The 19,504-nt window shown below is 37.7% G+C and overlaps 1 protein-coding gene across 2 annotated transcripts in view; it reads right to left on the minus strand.

The window, feature by feature from the left end:
- The window catches only part of LOC136858177 (LMBR1 domain-containing protein 2 homolog), a 271,921-nt gene that overhangs the window by 224,846 nt on the left and 27,571 nt on the right, over nt 1-19,504 (minus strand). For both annotated transcript variants that reach the window (XM_067137535.2, XM_067137534.2), the window contains exon 3: nt 4,336-4,503. In XM_067137535.2, the coding sequence (XP_066993636.1) occupies nt 4,336-4,503 (168 nt within the window). The remainder of the gene's footprint in view (nt 1-4,335; nt 4,504-19,504) is intronic.

Consider the following 19,504-nt stretch of genomic DNA (forward strand, 5'->3'; position numbering starts at 1 on the left):
AAAGTTTTGCTGTTCCTAGCCACGGCCCGTAACTTGGCTCCACACACTTTCAACTGGATTTAAAGAACAATGGTACGGAGGTAACCTTAAAAACTTGCCTTCCCGATTGCAATAAGATATCATCTACTCTATACGTGCCACACGAGTCCTTAATATGCTGTGGGATGACATTAAGAAGTTCCAACTTGACACTGTTCGGTTCGTAAGGGATTCCTTTCCCGTCCAGAAACTTAATTATTTCTCCCTTTCTCCACGATTTATTGGGCAGTTTCTCAATTCTAACCGAATGGTAAGATGCATTGTCAATTTTACTGCACTGGCTTCAAGACGAGTAAGAACATTCACAAACCATTCTTTGAATACATCTCCATTTCCTCATGACAGTCTTTCGTGGAGTTAGATTCAAAACACGTTAACCCTCCTTGCACGAAACCTTTCTCGTTGCCAATATGCGTAATTATCAAGAGTTTTCCCTTCCCCAAAGGATTCCTTAAGCCGCTTGATAATCCCTTCAAGAATGCGTCCTTCCTGGATTTTATAGTTTTATCGCTCCATACTTTCGCACAGATATGTCCTGAATTCACCGACATCTCATCCAAGTAATAAATTGGTCTTCCCTCCTCCCGAAACTTTCTTATCGATGCAAATAAAATCTTTGCCACAAAACTATTCCTCCCTTTCAATAAGGAGTGGTTGGCAACTATGCAACATAAACTTGAAATTTAAAGTTTTTAAAAGCTTATGAAGTGTTGCATGCGAAAACGAAGGCAAGGTTTTATCACTCTTCATAGACTCTAAGATCTTGTCAACTGTTGGTATTTCACTTCTAAAGAAAAACTCTTGAACTATTCGCCGAATTGCGTCCTTAGTGAAACAATCTTACTTGTCCACAAACTTGGATTTATTCCGACGTTTTTTCCCGATAAAACGACTATTCCTACAGTTTTAAGTTCCTTTCTATCATGATAAATATTAGTTCAATAAATGCCAGTAGTAGCAGCTACTAACCTAGTCACATTTTCAAGAGTACTACCAGGATTTGTGTCACTAAGCTTCTTAAAAACGTTGAGAACACACTGTTTTTCTCCACTTCTCAGTGCTTTTCCCTTCTTATGCTTTACGTGAGAAGGGCCAGGCTCACCCATCTTCACTCCACATGGAACTTTAACAAAGGTTATGTAAACAAATATTAAAACAGTTAACTAAATCCTAAACACCAAGACAAAGACTGACTACCAACTTAATTAATAATGATATATAGTATTACTAAATATTAGCACGAAAATCGTAATAATATGCAAAGTCACTAGCACGCCAATAACAACTGGAACACAGCAGTAAACAGAAAGCACATGGGTTGTGTCTTAGCTAAATGAGCTGATACTGAATACTGCAATGGCTGTTCCGCTATTGACACATCGCCCCTCTCAAAAGGTACTTTAATGCATGAATATCAATTATAAATTGAAACTAAACAGCGGAAATAATGTTACTCAACACATGTAAAGTATTTTTAATGCTTTAGCAAAAGATAGACAATATTACCGCATTTACGTGTTTTTGGTATTTGCATTATCTCCCAGGTTAATTAAGATAGGGTATAGCACCTATATGAATGTAAATTTAGAAAAAGCTGAAGATACAAATCCGTACAATAACCTGTGTTTTGTTTTTTTTTTTGTTGTTTTTTTTTTTTTTTTAAGTGTCCTACCAACAACACTATACAGTAGATATTCAAACCAAAAATTGGAATATTGTTTCCTACTTCACCCAACCCAGATTTGAAACAAAGTAAACTTAACCTACAATACGTAATCTGCCGAACACCAATGGAACTACTCAATGTAAAATTTAAATAAATATCACTAATCTTGATTACTAACCAACTTTTAAAAGGTATAAAACTACTTTATCACTGGGATGAGACAGAGCACTTTCAACAGTCTACTATTCACCAGTGTGTTTTGTGTGATAATTAATGGCATAATATCAGGGACCAGGTTAATTGGAAACCTATTTCAAACTAGCATGTGTCCAAAGATGAATCTTTTCACATCACAGGTCACTTTTCAACCTGACTGGAAAGGATACATGCAAGATCCATCAGCACCAGCAGAAGGTTTAACAGGAAATATATGCCCAATGTTGGATGTAGATTTGACTGCTGATGAACTGTAACAAGCTATTCTTTTATCCTATTATCAAAATTGTAAGGCTGAGATTACTTGCATGCCAAACAGTGTTCCTTGGTGGTCAAAAGAGCTTCTAGCTTAAAAGATATCTTTGCCAGTTGGTTCTTACTCAATCCAATATCAGCATCAAGTTCACCTAGTGTGTTCTAGGTTCTTGCATAGATTGTAGGAAGAATATTTTCCTTTAATATTATTTTTCATTCTCTTCAGTTTCCTCCCACCCATCATGAAATAAAATTTATTTTGTCTTCTCAGATCTGAACTGGGGCATATATTTAAAAAAAACTAGGTTTTTATCAATAATCCCCAAATATCCCACTTAATACAATCTCTGCTCTAATACATTTCATGCAAATTTAAGACATTTTCTACAGGCCATTTGTGGGATGATGTCCCACACCTCAGAGATGGACCATGTCACTTCATAAACTAGATTTGTCTTCAAAGAGACAGTGGTGGGTTTTTTTTGTTTCTTTTTTTTTTTTGAAGAGTTTATTACACTTCATACAATGATTCCAATAGGTAGTAAAAATTGAAAACTGAATTAATATTTATTTGTACTACAGAAAATTAATGGGCAAGTATTATATGAACAAAAAACAAGAACAAAGGTTTCAAAATCCATTAACAATCATTCCATAAAACACTATGGGACGATTGCAGATTGATTAGTTTCAAGCCTTAGACAACATCTAACTAAACGACATCTAAAACGAGCACAGTCTTCCATTGCATAAACAATGTTCAGTCGATGTTTAACTAAACATCGCTTAAAGTTTCAATTTTGGTTCGAAAATGAAGATAGAAGTATCTTTCATGCAACTCTTTGCATGTCGCAACCAATGAAATTCGTCGGTGCGCGTGCCGAACACCAGTCAGCTGTTTGTCTTCCTACACATTACTCAAATATGGCTAAGCATGAGAAAGACTTGCCCACAGATAAGAGTATTGCTTTTGGCGGAAAATAAATCTCATAATATTATCGACACTAAGCGACACACCACCTGTAGCTTTGATTATAGCGTTGTTACAGTGAGTGCAATCTACTCATAAATATGGTAGCTTGGACAAAGAGAGGATAAAGCAACAGTAATGTGTAACCGAGTGTGTTGTACAGGCCATATGGACGTAGCTTGCATTCTGGAGATCATAGGTTCGAAACGCATTATCGGCAGCCCTGAAGATTGTTTTCCGTAGTTTCCCTATTTTTACACCAGGCAAATACTAGGGCTGTTATTATGGACACAGCTCTTCTTCCCCAGTCCTCTTTAAACAATAATCACCACCACTCGCCTTTTCCTATCTGACAGTTACCGAGAACTTACCTGATTATATATCCCATACAACCTACTTTTTTAGTTTTCATTATTATGTGTGTTTACTTGGCAGTAAATATAAGTGAATCCCTCCCGGTTGATGTACGTGACAGCCCTCTGACGATCGGGACACGTAATTCTGATATGTATGTAGTCGAAGTGACCCATAATTCCATGGAAATTACCCCATGTATATAATAAAATATATCGGTTGCCAAGAATTGTATTCAAGTTGACAATTACCGGACTGTCCCTTTGTCAGTCTCAAGAAACAAGTCTCTCTTAAAGTGAAACCTTATTTTAAGATCTATCTCCCAGTATATGTCAAACAAATTGCTGCGATTTAGCAGCGGGCGACCCACAGAGAGGCCGTCGGACTAACCTTTCTTCCCAGAATTGTCTCAACATGATAATACAAATTATATGTCTCATGGTACATAACCTCTGATTGTGGTTCAGTCCTCTCATTTGAGGTTAAACAGAACTCTCAGCAGTGTTTAAACATGACCGGTTGAACATTGGTTTTAGACAGTGTCGAAGTGATAAATAACGTTTCTGCAATGCTGTAGCCATATTTAGGCATTGTTTAACCGTAGACTCATCTAAATGCCATTTCTGCAATCGGCCCTATGGACCTTAGGGAGTTAACTTCATTTGGTAGATCAAGGACATGGAAAATGAATGAGGAAATCCACAGCAGATGTTAGCAGAAAAAATCAAGCACCTCAGCAAAGCAGACTGATAAGCAACTCAAACCAATAATGAACAAATTATTTTTTATTTTTGTTATTTTAAGAGAAGAGGGATGGTTAACACACTTAACTTACCCATCCAACTCTAAACCAGGCTTCACTGCAATGTAAATAAGCAAAATGCCACAAATGAAGAGATAAGAACCATAATAGATGGCATTGTCTATAAGTGCAGACTTAAGTTTCCCACGAATAGTGAAGTCCCCAGCTTTGATATATGATTGCATCAATGGTAGCACCAGCCTGAAAATGACAAGTTCATTATAAAGACCTGCTGCACCATAAAATATGTAAGGTTGGAGGTACATTTTTCATTAGGTTAATTTTAGCAAAATTCAAACTTTTATAGCTTAAATAGAATTTTGAATATTTTACACACATTTATTATCATTCATGCAATAAAGTTCAGATTTTTTAAATCCAAGTTATTTCCTGTAAAACTGCTACCAATTTGCATATTAATCTTTTGCAGTTAAATGAGATTTCACCATAAATACTACTATTCACTGAATTATTATACTGGCTTTAAGTCCCACTAACTACTTTGTGGTTTTTGGAGACGCCGAGGTGCCAGAATTTCGTCCCATGAGAGTTCTTTTATGTGCCGGTAAATCTACAAGCACGAGGCTGACGTATCTGAGCACCTTCAAATACCACCAGACTGAGCCATGATCAAACCTGCCAAATTGGGGTCAGAAAGCCAGCGCATGCCGTCTGAGCTACTCAGCCCAACACTGAATACTTTCATAATTCTTTAGCTGAAATGGTTTAAAGTTATCTATCAACAACATACCTAGAATCTCTTAAGTTACTTTTTAGAAAATCATCTTGATCGTTGCCTTTCATATTATTATATTACTAATTATTTAAAAGTTAAATTACTCGTGTCAATGAAAGGAGCCTAACAGTACATCTCTACCCTAAAAGAAAGTATGCAATAGTATTTGCCTCTCACTCACACTTGTACATTCTGCAATTAGCTTCATCCTCTTCTATCCGGGCAATGTTGCTTATTTCGCGATAATCCAAAGGGATAAATCTAATAAAATTATTGTGTGGTCTTAGAGAACTTCCTGTTCTTTCTGATGATGTCAAATAATTAATACAAGGCCTATTTTCACAATTACCAGTACATTATTTCAGCGCACATCTATTTTTTTTTTTTTTTTTTTTTTGCAGATAAATAACTTATCACACACAAAAAATAATTTTTTCATGTATTGCCTGATGTTCGTAGCAAATACACAATAAAGTTTACATAAGAAGCTATAATTGTTTTAAATTAAATACTACTTGAAAATTCTCTGATGGTAACAGAAAAATTAGATAGCGACTAACCAACTTTGTTATTGACTGTACATTGGTAACTAAGCGAGAGGAAATGGTTATAAAAGTCTGAAAAAGTTTTTAAAACAAACCAGAACTCAGTATCAGATAGCATCCTTAAGTTATTGCACTTCTGCCCAGCATTTCAATTTGTGCTTACTTAGGTGTTCTTTATTTTGTCTTCCAATTGTGTTTGACGAAAGGAAGGAAAAGATTTACTTCATCAGAGCACTATGTTATAATATTAGTTGTGGTGTAAAGTTCAACTGTGAAGTGAAGTGGTTCTTTGGTACTTTATAAATTGTTTGAATTTTATATTTATTATTATTATTTTATAATATTAATTATGAATACAAAAACTAGAAAGTGTAGTACTGGTAAACTGCGCAGTAAAGGACAAATTATAGTGCTGAATATATTTAATTATTTCGTAAAGAAAATGAACAATACTGAGGCAGTTAAAGAGATAGCAGAAGCTACTGGGTGTTCAAAAAGTGTAATATATAGAATAAGGAGAAAATGAAAGGTCCTCTGAGAACACAAGCCAAATAAGACAAAAGAAACCTAAAGGCCGGTCTCCACTGATTAACATTTAACACAACATGTTAAATTTAACATGTTACAATTGACATGTAAATTGTGATTGTGTCTTCCAATTGACTTTGCATGTTAACTCAGAATGTTGAAGTTAACACTGTTAACATGTTAGCATGTTTTCCGCTCCAAGTGGAAAATATGTCAAGTCAATTCGTTGTTTGTGAGATGTTGGCACAGCTTCGGCAACTTCCGTGCTGTTTCCATTCCAACAGATAGCCTAAATGACGCAAACACCGTACTTCTCGTGAAGTAGGATTATAGTTACAACACTCCGCAATACTCATTCTCTTTGTTATAAGCCACAAATACAGTACGTGCAGGTATGTCGTTCTCTCTGCACTATACCGGTACTAAAATTTATAGTCAGAAATGGAATGGAGCAAAGAGATTACTCTGAACTTAATTAATGATAATAATAGATGGGCCTTGTTTGTGGGATGTCTCATCAAAGGAATACAGAGATAAAGCGAAGAAAGCCGACAGTTTCCAGGAACTCGAACTTATCTATAACTGTTCCCGCGATGCATCGGAAAAGAAACTAGCATCCCTCCGCTCTCAGTACAGTCGAGAATTGTACAAAGTTCATAAAAGTCGGGGGGCGGGAGCGGACAAAGTTTATACTTTAATGTGGTTTGCTTTTGAAGCAATGAGCAGGATGAGGGGAGGAAATGTGCCTAATAAAATTGCATTTTTAAATTATAACATGAAGCAACAGTGGCAATAACAAAGGCCAAATCCTCTTCATCTTTTTTTTCCTTTTGCTAGTGGCTTTACGTCGTACCGACACAGATAGGTCTTATGGCGACGATGGGATAGGAAAGGCCTAGGATTTGGAAGGAAGCGACCGTGGCCTTAATTAAGGTACAGCCCCAGCATTGCCTGGTGTGAAAATGGGAAACCACGGAAAACCATCTTCAGGGTTGCCGACAGTGGGATTTGAACCCACTATCTCCCGGATGCAAGTTCACAGCCGCGTGCCCCTAACCGCACAACCAACTTGCCCGGTAATCCTCTTCATCTGAGTCCATTGTTCTTGTTTGAAAATACTAGACACCACCTAAATGTATTACTACAAACTGATAAAATGAACTACCTGTATATAGAAAAAGGAAGTCAAGTTTAACATGTTTATTAAGTGTGGACACAATGTTAAATGAAACAGTATTCAACATTTAACATGTTGATGCTGTCACCAATTAACTTTTAACATTTAACATGTTAAATGTTAGTCAGTGGAGACCGGCCTTAAAAGAGTGAGTAAGCAAAAAAAAAATACGCTACTCTAACAGTACAGAGTGGAGTCCGTCGCATCGTTCATTTCTTGTCCTTTGAGATGATGCCACCAACATTAGGACACAGAAAATCTACAAGAGATAGCTGCCCTAGAACAAGGGGTACCGTATGGGTAATAGCATCAAACTGATGTTAATGTACATAATGCCATTCCAATTTTCAAGTATCTTACGATAAAACAAGCTTCCATATTTTTTAATTTTGAAATTTCCCTGTTGTACAGCTACCCCTGACCAGGAAAACTTTTTTCTTTACTTATACCATACAAATGTGATTTACCATTGACAATGAATTACGTGAAACATCTAAACAAACATATTTTAAAAACGAAACAGGAATACCAAAACGAAGGTAGAACTTAACTGAAAATTTTGTGACAGATCCTCATGCACTGAAGAGCAACCCAATCACCTCCCAGCGACTGGCGCGTGATACTTTTCTTCAAAGTACTTAAAACAGGGTTTGTAGCATTTCTTCTTTTCAGAATCAACTTGTTTGGCTTGTGAAATGTTACTCTCAAACCTTATTGTCAAGTCAATAACAATGCCAATGTTTCTCTTCCTGTCAATTGCGACAATGTCTGAACGTTTACTGGATCCATTGCTAGAGATATAGTGCACTTCCTGAAAGACTTCAAATCTGCCAGATTTTTTGAGAAGTTCTGCAACACTGTTCCTGACCCTATTGGTGCTGGTTATTTCTCAATAGTTCCCCTTTCAGACAGAAACCAAGAGCATGAGGGAGTGTTTCTACCTCGCTGCAGTGGCGGCAACGGTCTTCTTGGTTTCTACTGTGAACACTTCGGACTGCTATCACATTACAGTTTATTTTAATGGCACTAATCCACTGGGAAGTTGAAAGTCCTTTCTTCGTTGTAATCCAGATGTTTGATTGTGCCCATTCTGAAAAATGTGAGACACCTATTCCACGGTAGTTTTTTCCATGTTTCAAGGTGCAGATTTCTCAGTTTCTACCAAAAAATCTGTGCCTTAGGCTGTTGATCAGGAGCAAAGCCAAGACTTCTCAGACTACCCTTTGCTGAAAACGTCTTGTTTTTCAAAGTGGGTCAACTACAGAGTCCAGCCTGTTACAGATGTTAATGTGTTGAAGGAAAGCTTCCCACAATGCATAATGCCCAATCCACAAACTTTTTTTGAGCTATAGAGCATACAGTCTGCACAATCCATTGGTAAACCAATTATTTCCTTTACTGTACTTCAGATTAATTTATCGACATCATCTAAAAACCCTCGTTGATAAGGGGGCACTCTGTAAAGGATAAATTAAACACTGCTAAATGTATTGATTTATAATATTAATTTTCTGATCTGGTTTAAGAAAAATTGAGTCAAAAAGTCTCAATAAATTATAGTTTAGTTATAATGTTCCTTTCATCTAATATTATTCTGTTGTAATGTAACACCCAAATTTTTAAGGTTTTCCTGCTTGTCTGTAGATGACACCTGCAATCCACTGACAGTCCTGATAACAATGTTCATCAATTGCCCATTCTCAATAACTATAGCTTTTGATTTAGAAGTATTCAATGTGAAACCTACTTGAGAAAGGGATTGGCTTGCTGTCAGCATGTTGTTCATATAACACACTATCATACAAAATTTCAAGTAAATATCTTCAACAGTTTTTTTAATGGTTTGTCAATTTTTTTAATGGTTTGTGGTGTGGGTTACCGTAGTCACGTCCTAAGGCAGTAAAGAAATATTCTGACATTTCTTAAGGAAGGTCCGTTTACCACCTGCCTGGGTGGGAATAAGGGAGAAGGGCATATGGGTACCATGGAAATAGGGTCGGGTCCACAGCGACTGCCACAGAGATAAGCTCGCTGGACGGCTCATGTTACTTGTAGTTGCCAAACATTTCACTTCTGAGTTGTGTACACCAGAACAGATTGGTCTGAACGAACGAACAAGTGAGCCAGAAGCGAGGGGAAAGAGCAACACCGCGCAATGGCACATGCAATGTTCCTCCCAACCAGCCCTAACTGCCAGAATGCTTCTTTCAATATTACAGGTATGGTTCACAAACCATGGGCAACAGCTGAGTGGTCTAGTAAGTGGTCCTGAGGGTTGAGATACCATTTCTATTAAATGGGAGTGGGTATCTCTGACATATTTTGAGCCATGGCCCTCCTCGTGCTCAGGTGGCTACAACTATACAATCCACTCGTTCCTGACCCAATAGAGGAGAGATCCTCACTGCGACTGTGTGTAAGTAGGATAGCACCCAGCTTCACAGAATTTACCAAGCTCAAAACATTTTAAGCAAGCTTCAGACCTATGGGAGTAATAGAGCCCCACTTCCATGGACTTCTTGGAAACAACTTGGTGAATGAAATTCAACTTGATACAGAGCTTATGAATGGGGCTTATTGAACCATATCACCTGGTCAAGGTTCAATTATCAGGTGATATGGTTCATTATGGAAGAAAGAAAGTAAAACTGGCTGAGTCAACAAAGAGGATATGTCTAGACGTGTTAAGAGTAAATGATATTCGGGTAAGGGGAGATGAAGAGATAGGAGATCATACAGTATTCTTAAAGGGTGTTAAAAAGGAGAGAGCAGTGTGGGGAAGAACTGTTCATCACAAATACTACTGCATGCAACATAGTTTCTATTAGGCATGTAAATGAGTGAATGTGGGCAGATTTAACTGTTGTAGGAATTAGGATGAGAATTGTCTTGATGATGATGATGATGATGATGATGCTTGTTTATTAAAGGGGCCTAACATCTAGATCATCGGGCCCTAATGGTACGAAATGAGACGAAATGAAATGACAAATTAAAAGCCCAAAAACATCCACTGACCACAATTCAAAACGTGAGGACGAAGAATGAATGGATGGATATGAATTTAAAACGATTAGTGGAACCGACCCACAGTGCCTCACATGCCCAGAAGCTGGCGTAGAACAATAGTATTACTGACCAAGGGACTGCTTCTATAGCACAATACTGAATTTATGATACTTGTAGTCGAAAGGGGTCCAAAATCCAAGTCAGCGGCCCCTCACAATGGTACTTATCGCTAGGAAAGTAGAACCATGGTATTTATCATGTTACAGCACTAATCAAGAGTAGCGTAGACTCACGGTATTCCACACATTAGGGTACTACTCACAGGTAATGAAATTCGCACATGTATTACAGACCTACGCTGTTTCGCACATTGCAGCGCCATTTACAAGCAACGCAATCACATAAGGGTACTAACCACAGGGACTCGTATTATCCCGTGGTGTTCCTCATATAGTGGGTACTAATCATAGGCAAGCCAGAACCATGGGTTCCCTCATCCCATGGTATCTCTCATATAGTGCTACTAATCACAGGTACTGTAAAAGCCGTCCCGCTCTCGTTTGCTACCAATCAAAAATCTATTTGGTACCCAACATAGTGGTACTACGCGCAAGTAAAAGCGACCCATGGTGTTCCCCACGTTGTGGTACTAATCACAAGTAGTTTCGTGGTTCTAATTTGATCATCCCTTGGTTGCCCCTTTTAGTCGCCTCTTACGACAGGCGGGGGATACCGTGGGTGAATTCTTTGTCTGAGTCCGCCACCCACAGGGGTGAGAACTGTCTTAGTCTACTCACCGTGTGAGAGTGCAGATGAGGATAAAGTGACAAGTTTTATGAAGCACTGAGTGACATCGTAGTCAGGGTCAACAGCAAAGATAGCTTAGTGCTAATGGAAGATTTCAACGTGAGAGATGGAAATATAACAATACAAAAAGATTATGGGTAAATGTACGAAAGATATGAAAGCTAATAGGAATGGAAAGCTTTTACTGGACTTCTATGCTAGTATGAGATTAGCAGTTACAAATACATTCTTCAAGCATAAGGCTATTCACCACTACACACATGAGAGAGTAGGACCATGAGATCCACAACAGACACAGATGAAAGAAACAGAGTGAAACAAATAATATTGCTGAATCCAAGATAAAGGCATGGGGCAGTCAGCAGTCCACTTCATCAGGATATCCAGGTAAGATCTTAGTTCAAGCATGTCTGTTAGCCACCTAATTACAGGACCTCCCTCTGACAGGAACTGTAGCTGTAACAATAGCACTGCATCCCAGCCCACTGATGCTAGTAGCCTTCTGAAACAAGAACATTCACTGTATCCTCATGCCCTAGAGCAGGGATGGCGAACCTTTTCCAACTAGTGTGCCATTTTAAGTCTGGTTTATTACTATCATCTCTTGACTGTGCCACTTGTTATTTTCCATTAGGGGATGTCTACACACACACCCCTTCCGGGACTTCCTTTATAAATTCCCGATTATGTTTCATAATATGTCATTCATTTATTTATTTATTTATTATACATATATCTGGTAAATACATTTGATTGCATGTTCCGTGGGGCTGTGCCTCAATTATGGCCACGGCAGTTTCCTTCCCACTTGTACGCCAATCCCATTTTCGCCGCAAGACCTATCTATGTCGGTGCGACGTAAAACAAATTGTAAAAAAAATAGTTATTAGATACAAAATTCAAAAGTTCTAATATTGCGAATGGACTTAACTTCCTCCATTAGCTTAATTATCATTCCATGTTGAAGTTTGTATGCTCAACAATTAAACTAATTTCTCCCTCATCACATTTCCATAACGAAATGGAAAATTTAAAAAAACAGGTATCCTTGTTTGTAAGGTCACATTCTGCTTTCATCAAAACATGCTGCATACATGTGGGAGTTATCCAAATTAGCTTTCAACTGCTCCGAAACTTCTTCACTCATTTTTATTATTCTATCCTTGACAGCAGTTCAGCTGGCTGGCATTCCTTTAATTCTGTTAATTATTAGTTGTTTGTTAGGGAAATTTTCAAATAATGTGTCGGACGTCAATAAGAAACCTTGTTTTAACAACTCACCGTCAGAAATCGGTTTCCCATGCATGCTGTACTATGCAGTGAGACAGCCGCACTGATATTATTCCTTGGCCGAAAAGATGATACAAAAGAATTAGTTTGTTTTGTGCAATGTTCGATATTTTGTGAAACGAACTCTCTTCTTTCTTCATTTGAAATGGAACAAATATTTGAATGATCAGTCTCGAAGTTGCGCTTTACATAAATGTGGGGGATACAATTGTTTTCGAACACAGGCAACACATCTTTTTATCAGTCCGAATTCCCTTGGCCAGAGTTCTTGAAAAATACGGTCACCACCTTTGTTAAGTTTCTGTTCTTTTCGGCACCGAAAACATGTTTGCGACGTCCGTATACAAAACCACCAGAAAACGACACTATCTCACTTGACTTTCGGACCTATCAGTGTAGCAGTGTTGCCATATTGCACGTCCGAATGGAACTAGTATTTAGATTTTCGATATTTATTTCTTACACGTGAAACTTTTATATGTATTGTCTAAAGTGCAAGACGTATATATAAAATATTATTATGTTCATGTGGCGTGCCACCGAAATTGTGTTCGCGTGTCACCTACTGACACGCGTGGCATAGATTTGCCATCCCTGCCCTAGAGTGTTGTCATTTGAACAGCTTACTCGCACACTTGGATGAAATTAAGGGTATATTTAACGAAAATTGCGTCCATGTGATAAGTATCAGTGAAAGTTGGTTGTCTTAGTTCCAAATAGTATGGTTCACCTTGATGGCCATGATCTCCATCGTCACCGCACCAATAAGAGAGACGGGCGGGGGGAGGTCTCGTTCTTTATTATAGAGACGACCTCAAGAGCCATGTCATTTGCACCTCATCGACTGGTGAGTTACTGAGGGTGGAGTTCATGTTTGTTGAAGTAATTGCAAGTAGACAGATAATACTTATTGGAGTAGTTTATCGACTACCTAAAATATCTCATATTGCCGAATTTGAGGCATATCTCCTTAATTTACTACCAGCATATGAATATGTTATAATATTATGGCACTTCTACTAACACTAATTTACTTATGAAGACCAATGACACTAAGAAATTAGAAGCCCTATTTTTGTCATATCCTAGTCCAGAAAGCCAAGAATAACACCTGAGAGGATCCATCATGCTGACCACACGACATCTCATAATCTGCAGGGCTTTGGGCTGAGCAGCGGTCGCTTGGTAGGCCATGGCCCTTCAGGGCTGTTGTGCCATGGGGTTTGGTATGGTTTTTGTCATGTGATATGATAAACCTTCCCTCTCACCTGGCTAATCATGTGTATACTGCTAAACCACATTTCACATACCTTAATTGATGTGAAAGTGACTAATAACCCTCAGAAAGTTGTAACTCAAAGACAAATTCCGGCATGGGCTGTTTCCACTCACGACCTTTTGACATCAACATGAATCAGGTAGAATGATGTGCCTACAGTCTACTGTGGCAGGAAATTCTATATCCTGAAGATATGGACACATAAATTAGTAAATTTCATTACTACATAGCCTACATAAAAAACACCAGTGTAGGAAGCCAAGAATAACAGCCGAGAGGATTCGTCGTGTTGACCACACGACACCTCATAATCTACAGGCTTTCAGGCTGAACAGTGGTCGCTTGGTAAACCATATCCCTTCGGGGCTGTTGCACCAAGGGTTTTTTTAGTATAACAAACATGCATTACATGATATTAGAATCATTCCGTATTGACGGTTTTCACTTTACAATGGCGAAAAATGAAAGTATCCTCCTATTCAATACATCATATATTCCGTCATTAGACGGAGTAAACAAGATCAGACATGTTTTGGCTCGTTTGAGCCATCTTCAGTGAAAAAAATTAGGGGGGTTGGAATAATTTACATAATATGAGTTGAAAAAATGCTAAAAAACATAATGAAAGCGCAAATGAAAAAACAAACAAAAGAGAGCCTATACGGAAACAATTAGCACAAATATACAATATTTACATCAATATGCAGAGCAAAAAACAACTTATTGTGACAAAATTCAGTGAAACAGGTGTTAACTTGAAATAATAATAGATACTAAAAACTGCGTTAACCTAAGAAACAAGGGAATGAGAAAACAAATGATGTAGATGGAAATGAATGATAGTAGCACATGGTGAGGTTGTGGACCTCATAGTTTACCTCATAGTTTACCAATAGTTTGTAAACTATGAGGTCCACAACCTCACCATGTGCTACTATCATTCATTTCCATCTATATCATTTGTTTTCTCATTCCCTTGTTTCTTACGTTAACGCAGTTTTTAGTATCTATTATTATTATTTCAAGTTAACACCTGTTTCACTGAATTTTGTCACAATAAGTTGTTTTTTGCTCTGCATATTGATGTAAATATTGTATATTTGTGCTAATTTTGTTTCCGTATAGGCTCTCTTTTGTTTGTTTTTTCATTTGCGCTTTCATTATGTTTTTTAGCATTTTTTCAACTCATATTATGTAAATTATTCCAACCCCCCTAATTTTTTTTCACTGAAGATGGCTCAAACGAGCCGAAACATGTCTGATCTTGTTTACTCCGTCTAATGACGGAATATATGATGTATTGATTTGGAGGATACTTTCATTTTTCGCCATTGTAAAGTAACAAACATGCACCAAAGAGACAGGTAAGAGTGTCCCGGAAACCTAATCCGTGGTTAACCTCTAAATTTAAAAACATGATGTCTCAGTGTGATGCTCCGTTTTGATGCAACAAACGTACTTGTGCCTGGAAGCATCTCCAAGCTATGGGCATAGGTAGAACAAGGGAAAAGAACCATGTATCCGACATTCCACTTGACGAGCTGAACACGTATTCACGGAAGACAGGATTCAGTCTAATCTGCTTAACAGACAACACACAAATAAGGGCCCATCACTTGTCCCTCAAAATCTCCCCTGCTTTGCCTTCGTACAATCAGCATTAATAAAGTTAAGTCCAGTACTCAATTAAATCCAGGGTGAATGACGACATCAGACAAGCAATGGACAAAGGACAATTGACTAAAACTTTAAAAAACTTATCATTTTTCGGTACTGATGCTTCAAAAATTTTCCACTGTTACCTTACAGATTGTAAGCAGCATGTCATAGCTCACGACATTACTCCACAGTGGCAGGTCAGGAAGGCAGGAGATCCACAGGGTTTTGACCTTGGTCCATAATATTATTGGTGCTGTTCTTTCCATTCTCACCCATATTTTCAAATATTGTCTGAAGAATAACAAACTATCAACAACTTGGAAGTTAGCTAATTTAAACCCACTTCCTAAGAACCCAGATTCAAAACTTCAATCCAATTACTGTCAAATTTCTATTCTTCCTGCCCTCTCCAAAGCACCAGAACGGTTGGTACATGTTCATATACAAGAATACCTGCACTCTCATTCCCTTCTGAATCTGCTGCAGTCTGGCTTCAAGAAGGGCCACAGTACAGCAACTGCCTTATTGAAAGTGACTGACATCAGACAAGCAATGGAAGAGAGATAAGTGACTATACTCACACTCCTCGACTTCAGCAGCGCTTTTGACATATCCAGATATTGTTAAAAAAAGCTTAAATCATCGTAAGCAGCATGTCATAGCTCATGATATTACACCATAATGGCATGTCAGGAAGGCAGGAGATCCACAGGGTTTTATCCTTGGTCCTCTCCTGTTTACTCTCTGTATTAATATCTCCTCTAAAACAGAGTATAATACATATCACCTTTTTGCCGATGACCTCCAAATTTACTGCCACGTTAATATAAAAGATACATCGAATGCAATAAGAGATATTAACTCTGATCTTCAACAATTCACTGTGTACGCCAGTGAAAACTCTCTCCTCAACCCTAAGAAAACTTAAAACAATTATAATCGGTTCTCAGAAATTATTAAACATTATACTATTCCTCTGGTGATGTTAAATGCAACCACAATCCTGTTCAGTAAGGAAGTGAATAAACATCTGTTCTGTTTCATATGTGTATTTCACAAATCTACTCAACTTTAATTTATCTAAGATTGCCAAGCATTATCTGTAATGAACCTTTGTAAAATTCTTTGTTGATCTGTCGTAATGCAGGTTGTGATCTATGTTTACTGTTGGTAACTTGTCGTGTTTAGTGTCTGAATACATCTGTTTTGTAAAACTGATGTTGGCATTTTTGTTTTATCCTTTTGTGTCCATTATCTTCTTCCCTATTCGTACTAATATTATTATTATTATTATTATTATTATTATTTCCCCTTTATACCATCCACGGTTAACCTCTCGATGCCCAGCATTTGCAAACTATGTCGCTTCCACGGTCAGCTTACTTTTGTAAAGCAAAACCTACTTGCCACAAATTGAAGGTGATACTATTTTGAAGCTGTTTGGAATTTTCTTGTCTCTTTTTTTCTCTTTTTCTGTAGCACTTCAAATTTTCAAGCCATCTTATGGCACAATATTTCAAAGTTTGAACCTGAATAACATGTATGATCAGCATGTCTAGCAATAACATAGCAAAATAAGCATGAAGAAACTGTGCAATATTGCACTGGGTTCCTTTTACTGCTACTTTGTATGAATTGTGCACAGTATGCAAACTGTAAGATCCAATGTTCACCAAAATAGCAGCATCTGGGTCATCATTTAATAAATTATTTATATCCTGAAGGAACTTTTTAGTAACATTTGGATAATCCATTTTAATCAGTAAGAGTTTATTTATTTATTTATTTTTTTGCTAGGGGCTTTACGTCGCACCGACACAGATAGGTCTTATGGCGACGATGGGATAGTAAAGGCCTAGGAGTTGGAAGTAAGCGGCCGTGGCCTTAATTAAGGTACAGCTCCAGCATTTGCCTGGTGTGAAAATGGGAAACCACGGAAAACCATTTTCAGGGCTGCCGATAGTGGGATTCGAACCTACTATCTCCCGGATGCAAGCTCACAGCCGCGCGCCTCTACGCGCACGGCCAACTCGCCCAGTAAGAGTTTCTTTAGATTGAGTCCTTCCAGTACTCGCAAAACATTTAACAATCTGAGGTAGAGTGACCAAGAAACACAGACTCAAAATAAGAAGTGTCAGGATTGAAACAGCGAACTGAAAAACTTTATTCAGTGACTTGTCAAAACCAACAGTGAAATATCAACACTTACTACACATCTCAAAAACTTGTCTTTAAAAATAAAAAATTTATAGTATATGCAACTTTTGTTTTGTGCAGCTATTTCAGTCTGGAAACATTACTGGGAACAAAAATACATCAGCTTCACTGGCACGTAAAGAACGGTGTTGCATGACAGTATGCATGCACCATATAATTTTAGGTTTGGTTACTTGCTATCTTGAAAGATAATGCTGTAGACATAGGGCTTCGTAGGGTGGCAAACCTCCTTCAATGGAAGAAACAGCAGTAAAGTCATACTTGAGTGTTTGTTGTGATAGCTGTGGCAGACAGAACACAATTTCTGTTAGTGACAAGGGTATTATCTAGTGAATTGAAGTTTTATGTAACTTCACTATTAGAATTGTCTTTTTTTAATAACTTGGAAGTGATGACGAGAACCAACTGAGCTTGATACTACTGGCTTGCTTCTTACCTCCCATGTGACTTTTTAACAGCCCCATGTCGCTAAGAGAAAATGTTTAACATATTATGCAATATAGTGCAAATTTGTCCTAAGGCATGGGTTTCATACATGTTCTGAAAATATTATCAAGCTGACACCTTTCATAAAATGAAGTTTTCCTTGGTTTTGATGAAAACATTTTTAGCTGAAAAAAGAAGTGTAACATAAGGATATTGTAAACATCTTTTAATAGTCCCAGCCAAACAAAAACACCGTAACCGAGTTGGTTCATTCACGAATGAAGGCTCACTATTTTTTATATAATTTGTATGGCTTTAGGGCTTTTAGAATATCCCGTATTCTTAATGGTAATTTTTTAATAGTGTCTTTATAGTGTTTGTTATTTTTTGGTATTTTACGAACTGAATATTGAATGCTAATAATGTTGCTATAGTTATACGTTACATTTTTATATTTCAAGGTTTTCCTTTGGTTGCCATGATGGGTATCTAACTGCCGGAAGTTTATCACTGTTTATTTTATTCCAATAACATAAGAGTTTGGCACATTATTTTATATAATTGATGAGTTTATATTACTAGGGCAGCTTGCTTATGAATGAGAATTAGGTCACTCTAATTAAATTTATTTTCCATGGCAATCTATTCTCGTCCTAACCTATAATGCATATGTACTGCTGTTAGTGTTAATGAATTCAAGCAAAGAGAAACCAACTATGTCATCTGGTGAGCCAGCTGATCATGTTGATTTTAAACTCTGTGGGAAGACTTTCACTAGAAATGGTATTAACATACATTTGTCCAGAAGTCATGCAATGTGGTCCCGAACACCTAAACAGCGCGAAGAACCAAACACTGTGATACCCAACCTTAAATGTCCCCATACCGGGCAAGCTGGCCGTGCGGTTAGGAGCGCGCAACTGTGAGCTCGCATCCACGAGATAGTGGGTTCGAACCCCACTGTCGGCAGCCCTGAAGATGGTTTTCCGTGGTTTCCCATTTTCACACCAGGAAAATGCTGGGATGTACCTTAATTAAGGCCACGGCCGCTTCCTTCCCATTCCTAGGCCTTTGTCCCATCGTCGCCATAAGACCTATCTGTGTCAGTGCAACGTAAAGCAATTAGCAAAAAAAAAGGCCCATTGTGAAAAAATCTGTCAGTCTACACATGGTGTCAACATACATATTAGTAGAGCTCATCCAAAAGTCCATCATGTGAACCGTTACCAAAAGCACAAGTGTAATATTTCACTTCTCCCAGATCAATCTACCTCAATGCCTAAAATACAGGTTAGTGATCCAGTACATGTTTTATCTCCAAATAAGTCATTACAGGCTATACTATCAACTCGTAAAGACAGTATAAGAATTTTAAGACGAATTCCAAAAGGGGTGAGAGTTATAACTGCAGATAGACTATCATAGTTGATTGATAGATGTGTTTCTCCTAACTCTTTGGAATGCTGGCAGGATCTAATGCTTTTTGCATACATTACTCTTTGTGTCCCCGAGAAATCTAATGGAAAGGC

Source organism: Anabrus simplex, chromosome 1 (assembly GCF_040414725.1).
Source record: "Anabrus simplex isolate iqAnaSimp1 chromosome 1, ASM4041472v1, whole genome shotgun sequence".
NCBI classification, from domain to species: domain Eukaryota; kingdom Metazoa; phylum Arthropoda; class Insecta; order Orthoptera; family Tettigoniidae; genus Anabrus; species Anabrus simplex.